General features: G+C 36.0%; 1 protein-coding gene across 1 annotated transcript in view; it reads left to right on the forward strand.

Moving 5' to 3' along the window:
* Positions 1 to 5,664, forward strand: part of LOC101354356 (transmembrane protease serine 11C-like) — a 71,308-nt gene extending 65,644 nt beyond the window's left edge. Inside the window, exons 10-11 of the mRNA XM_023737821.1 lie at positions 47 to 189; positions 4,715 to 5,664. Of these exons, the coding sequence (XP_023593589.1) occupies positions 47 to 189; positions 4,715 to 4,894 (323 nt within the window). The 3' untranslated portion in view covers positions 4,895 to 5,664. The remainder of the gene's footprint in view (positions 1 to 46; positions 190 to 4,714) is intronic.
* The last annotated feature ends 1,454 nt before the right edge of the window (positions 5,665 to 7,118 follow it).

Genomic DNA, 7,118 nt, shown 5'->3' on the forward strand with positions numbered 1-7,118 from the left:
GATTAATATTGACTTTAGCAAAAATTATATAATTTTCTTCCTTCAGGAACAAGTCCTAATACACTCCAAAAAGGATTAGTGAAGATTATAGATAATAAGACCTGCAACAATAAAGAGGTATATAGTGGTGTCATCACACCTGGAATGCTGTGTGCCGGGTTCCTAAATGGACAAGTGGATGCCTGCCAGGTAAATCTGCTTGTTCCATTTTTGAGAAGATTTTTTTCTTATAGTTTTTAAATTAACCAGTTCAATTTCCTCAGAGGATTGACAATTTTTAAAGGATTAACTATGTTTTACAGCCAAAGTATCTAATTAAAATTATATTGATATCTAATAGGTCTCACTAAAGTACTGAAGTGCTAAATCACCTTTACTGTTATAAGAAGCTATGAGTGGGAGTGGAGAAGAGACTCAATTTAGGATAAGCGATAAAGAGATGAAATGGAATATTGTTGATCTTAGTTTGGTTGGCCTTCTTTCACAAAGAAACACTGAGTCCAACACCAAACCTAAATGATCCTGGAGCTTTCTTAATCTGGTTCCAATGTCCTAAATATTTAATTTATTAAAAACTCTTTTATAGCATCCCCATGTGCCAGGCTGTGTTATAAGCTCTTTACAAATATTAATTCATTCAATCATCATGACAATTATGTAAAACATGTTTGTATTATTATTAACCCTATTTCTCAGATGAGGAGAACCAAATAAAGAGATCAAGTAATTTGTCCAAGCTCACACTGCTATTAAGGGACAGAACTGGGATTTAAATACAGGAAATTGGGCTCTGGAACCCATACTCTGAACTCTACACTAAGATGCCCTTCCTTATGATTAGTAGGCTTCTCGGAATCGACTCAAAGGCAACGGGTTTAACGTCACTGATGTTATTTACAAGCAATAGTCCTAGAGCTACCAAAAATACTACTATAGTTATCTGGGCAGACAGAATCAGTGGTAAATCCAGGAGAATCTTTATTTTATTCACTAATTATTTCATGTAATAATTATGTATTGACTACTAAATAAACAGATACTGTGCTAGGTAAAGGTAAGTTAAAAGTGAATGGAGCATTATTTCTTATCCTAGGAGATAAAAGACATGCAAACAAGTATTTACAATACAGTTATCATCTCTAATTACAGATTCCTCTAGTTCCAACTTTACCACTAAATCTATTCTTCAGTGTCATAGAGAGCTAAATTCTCTGTTCTTATCAAATTTCTTTCAGTCCATCACCTCACCCCCATGTCTCTCTTCCAAATTTACACAGCCTAGAATCCACATTTTATTATTTCCACCACTCTGTTGACAGCATCCTCAATGACTTCAACATTTACTTCCCCCACACCTGTCCTAATAACCTCAACGACAGAGCAACCTTTTGGTTAGCAGCCGTAGCTCTTAACCACTATGCCACAGGCACCTCAAATTCTGAACAACGCAAACTGAACTTTCACCCTCCTCAAACCTATTCTTTCTCCCATACACCCTCTTTCCATTTGCTCATGGAGAATACGGGGGTGAGCATGTATTCCTTATTTTCTCTTTTCCTCCTATCAGTCACAAAATTTTGTCTTACACGCAAGCTGCTAAGTACAGCTGAAGGAAATCTTATAGTCTTGTCAACTGGTGTCATGTGATCACAGCTGGATCTTTAACACACTATACATTTCTTTAATGTGTTTTTTATGGAGCTATGTCAAACCTTTATTACACTCTTCTAAACAACCTATCCCAGCATATCTTTACCTTCCTTAGCATATGAAATTTCTTCCACTTACCAGAAAAAAATGAAAGCAATCATATGAGAACTCTTTTAATTTCCTTTCTCCTTCATACATTTGTATCTGTACTCATCCTCACTTTCTAGGATCGTTATGAACAAATTTATTCTACTATTCAAAGTTAATCTCTTTCCGATTTTATTCATCCAATCTCCTTCCACCTATGCAAGTATTTGATTTTCAATTTATTTGAACTTTCTTCCTTAATTCTGAACTGTCTCACTCTAATGAACCCTTCCACACATTCTATAAACATGAGCAAGTTTCTCCCTTGATAGGTCCTACTCTATCTTTCTTCTTCTCTTCCTGGTTAGACGGCTAAAAAATAGTCTATTCTCAACACATTCACTCTCTGACTCACAATTTGCAGATTTTTACCCCACCAGTCCACTGAAAGTATTACTAATGATTGCCTAATTGCCAAATCCAATACATTCAGAGTAGAAGACGGACCAGAGGTAAATGAGCTAGAGATAGTAGACTCTATTAAATTATTTCGCCTGAGGGAGGTACTAAGAGCTCCATCTACAATACATTGGGAAAAGAGACAATAAAAAAACAGAGTGGACAAAATTTTGTGACTGATAGGAGGAAAAGAGAAAATAAGGAATACATGCTCACCCCCATATTCTCCATCAGCAAATGGAAAGGGGGTGTATGGGAGAAAGAATAGGTTTGAGGAGGGTGAAAGTTCAGTTTGCGTTGTTCAGAATTTGAGGTGCCTGTGGCATAGTGGTTAAGAGCTACGGCTGCTAACCAAAAGGTTGGCAGTTCAGATCCACCAGGCGCTCCTTGGAAAATCTATGGGGCAGTTCTACCCTGTCCTATAGGGTCTCTATGAGTCGGAATCGACTTGACGGCAACAGTTTTTGGGTTTTTCTGGTAGATATGTCCAGTATACCACTGAAATTAAAAGCTTTGAACTCAGGAAAGAGTTTTGGCTGGACATATATACCTAAAAGTCATATTACTGTTTTGGTGGTAATTAAATCCATGAGTATGGATACAACTGCCCAGTTAAAATATGTAAAATAAGAAGCACTTAAGAACAGAACTCTTGGGTATACATGATTTAAGGGGCTACCAGTAGGAGGTAAGAAAACAAAGGTGAGAAAAGCAGAAAAACAATAAGAAACTGGTGTCACTAAAGTCAGAAAACATCACAAAAAAGAAATAGTTAATAGTGACACATGCCATAGAGAGGCCAACTAAGATAAATGCTGGAAAAAGTTTATCAAATTCAACAATTTGTTTATTGGTGAACTTTGGGTGATCAATTTTAGTGCACTGGTGGAGAGAGAAACCATTTAAAAGTAAGTTGAGAATGAAGTGAGAAAATGGAAACTTCAGTATACCTGATTCCAACTCATAGATTACTAGTTTAAGACATACGGCTATAAAACGAAGATAATTACGTCAGTGGAGAAGGTTTTAAGATCCAGGAAGACTGTCATTTGTCAGGTAGGCAAGACCAAAACAAATAATCACGTATATGCCTAGAGGGGAAACGCAGTAGAGGAAAGTGGAAATCATATTAGGAAAAAACAAAAAAGAGATTATTGATCATATAAGGTCCTCGATCCAGAGAATACATGGCAGGCTTAGCTTTGGAAAGCAATAAATATATCCATTTATCTGAAAAAGGGAAGAGTAGATACAAATATGAGTTGACGTAGGTGAGCTGGGAAGTCAAAAGAGATGAGGACAAGAAATGAAGGGGTTGCCACGTGCTACTCTCCACTTACTCTATGAATTTGAAAGTAAAAAACTATACACTAGATTCAGAGAGAAGAAACAGGATTAAAAATAAAAGTGAAATGACAAAACTTTGGAATGGCTGTCCTGAATAATGAGAAAGGAAGCTGGCCAGAGACACATGAATATTGCTGAGAGGTGCTGCTTTGAGGACGTAAATTTATAATATGGTTTCCTTTCACAGTGTATGGTTTGGCCCAGGCTATGGTGGGGAGAAAGTTTAAACAAGATAAGGGGCTAAGGATGTTGTCAAACAGTAGTGGTATGCACAAATTATGAATTATAGCCACCATAAAAAAAGATGAAAAGTGGGAAGTGGGAGAATAGGGCGGAGTCAAAGAATTGATATTCATAGTGAATGTCTATTGACTAGCAGATGTAGTGTGAAAAGTGGAAAAAGGAAACTGAAGGGCTAGCTCAATGCAATCATACTGCTGAATAATGGCATTACAGAGGTGAAGCAGTTCCAGGTAATGGCAAGGAGTGACAAGGAAAGACTGAATAAAAGTATGGATCATCATAGCCAAGGAAGCCAAGAGATTGTGAGGCTAGGTATGGATCATCCAATGGATGTTGAAATTATACAGAATGATGGGAAAGATTAGAGCAAAGGAAAATCCAGATGCCAATGTCTTCCTTCATTCTTGGAAAATGGCCTAACATCAGTAGCACGAAAACTATAAGGAGTGTGGTGGGGGGGATAGCCAAATTACATGATTCTGAAAATTGGAGGAATACTTACACAAGAATGGAACAGCAATAGTCCAATGCTGTTGATGGATAAATACAAATCTTCCTTTTTTCCCAGTATTGGCCTGGAAATAGAGGAGTTTGGGAAAATAATGAGAGAGTTCTTCAACATTCTGATGATTGCATAAGTAAAACTACTTTCAGTATCTCCTTTGAATAATAATTGAGTTGAAATTTTTCATACCTGTTTTGCATTTTGTATTGTTTTATACAAAGACATATTTTGAAATCTCTGATTTAAAGAAATTATTATGGAACATAAAAATATTCTAGACTAGAATCACTTTACTACTGAAATATCTAGGGTTTTTTGTTTTTTTTTTCTTCTTCTTCTGTCCTGTAATCCCAGTTTACTTCAAAAGAGAAAAATAAGTATTCTTTAAATTACAGTAATTGTGTATATCCTTTTTCTTTCTAGGGTGATTCTGGTGGACCTCTACTTAGTGCAGATTCTAAAGGTACCTGGTTCCTTGCTGGTATTGTAAGCTGGGGAGATGAATGTGCTCTTCAAAACAAGCCTGGAGTCTACACTCAAGTGACATTCTACCGAGACTGGATTATGTCTAAAACTGGTCTCCAGTGCAGAAGATCCTTGTAGATTAAAGCTCACAGTTTATACGTTTATCAAATATGTTTGTAATTCCCAAACCACATTTAATTTATATATTACCTCTTTTCTGATATTTAATGTTGAATAATTAGACATACACAATTTTAAAACTATCAAACTTTTGTGTTTGTTAGACTTTGACAAGGGTTTTGCTAGACTAATGGACCAGGACATAGAATTTTCTTCTTACATTTTTCTAGACTGAAAGTAATTATACGAGTAAATATAGATTATAGTTTACTAAAGACAACTTCCCTGTTAATTTGCAGAGCCAGGTCCCTGGGGTAACATAGGTGTTAGCAATAAACTTCCTTCGGAGAGTATAAGTAATTCCCTGTTGATAAGTGCATTATTTCCACAAGATCAACACATTGATAAGTTGAAGTCTAAACAGTTACAGTAATACTGACTATAAAAATTACCCAGGAAAATCTATCTACCTGTTTCCTTTCTAGTCCTGGTTTCAGTAGTAACCTCTTCTCTATTTATGGCATCCTCCCTTTGAGTGACACAAAACAGAACTGACAATCCCATGGGGTGCATAGAATAGATTATGATGCTTGCTGACTTGTCCCTGTTTGGCTTTCAAAAAGTAAGGCCAAAAGATGGTTCTCACATATACACATACCTAATAGTAAAATTGGAGCCCTGGTGGCTTAGTGGTTAAGAGCTCGGCTGCTAACCAAAAGGCTGACAGTTCAAATCTACCAGACACTCCCTGGAAACCCTATAGGGCATTTCTACTCTGTCCTATAAGATTGCTCACTACAGGTCAGAATCGACTCAATGGCAACGGGTTTGGTTTTGTTTTATTTTGTTTTTAATAGTAAAATTATACTCAGACCTACGGGCTATGTTTCAATATATGTCTTGAATAGATCATGTAAATAATGCTGCTGTATATATCTTCATATTCTGAAAATTCCTCAACAATACAAATTATCAACAAGAATAAATAACCCAGAAATTTTACTTCCACTTCACTCTCTTTTTGCCCACACAAAAACATCCTAGTCCCTAGTGAGGGCACAGATGTCTGTAAGTGCACTCACTGTCTTGCTGTTAGGCTTCATGACAACTTGTCAAATCAGCAAGTCAGTTGACTTTTATCCAGAATATTACTTTATCAGAGCGCTTTCTCAGACTTTAGTCCACCAGTCCACTCCAAACTCTATAGGGGATTACCCTTCTCTTTTCATCACTGATAATCCTACAGCTACTATTAATAGCCTTCATTATAATATAATTCTTTATCAGAGGCTCAACAACATAATTGCATTAATAATAGTAGCTAATATATATTGAGCCCTTAACTATGTGCTGGGCACTGTTTGAAGTACTTTACATTAAATGTTCACAACAACATACTGAGGATGATCCCTCATTATCTCAATTTTATAGATAAGGAAACTGAGGTACAGAGAAGTCAAATAATTTGCCCAAGACCAGAGAGCTAATAAATGACTGAGCTGAGATTCAAAATTAGACAATCTGATTCCAGAGCCCACACTCTTAACAACTATGCTGTATTATGTGATATGGGTATAATTAAAAATCTACCTGATATTCTAAAATGTAACATTTGTCATAAATTTTATGGATGAAATAATACAATAGGCTTTCTTATTTGATTGGCTTTAAAATATTTCAACCTATCTTAAATTACACATTTGTAAGTTTGAAAGTTATACATTTACTTTTTATTTTTTTAATTAAACATAAACAACAAACTATACATACTGGTCAGGATTCTTTTGTTTGCAAGTGACAAAAATTCAATTAACACTAATGTAAATAGAAAGAAGAAATTTATTGGTTCATCTAACCAGAAATTCTAGGGATCTACATTTGACATAAATGAAGGTGGGTACAAGGGCTCAAACAACATCTCTATCTCTAGCCGATCTTAACGCTCCTCTCCTCTGACTTCATTCAAGGGCAAGTGATCCCTCTGAGATGGTAAAGACATGCTCACTCATTCTGAGCTTAGATTATCCTTAGTGATAAACTAATACTCCCGTACAAAAATAGAGTCCTCCTGCCTACTGGCCCCAGTGAAAAAAAAGTCCTGAGGAAGACCGCTGATTGGTCCAGCCTGGAACAGGGTACCACTCCCATGACTGACAGCCCCTCTAGTCAGGGAGTTGCATATTCAGGGAAAACAAAAAAATGCCGGATAGACAAAAATAATAATAATAATAGATAGATATTA

The sequence above is a fragment of the Trichechus manatus genome, unplaced genomic scaffold (assembly GCF_000243295.1).
Source record: "Trichechus manatus latirostris isolate Lorelei unplaced genomic scaffold, TriManLat1.0 scaffold00108, whole genome shotgun sequence".
In the NCBI taxonomy this organism is placed as follows: domain Eukaryota; kingdom Metazoa; phylum Chordata; class Mammalia; order Sirenia; family Trichechidae; genus Trichechus; species Trichechus manatus.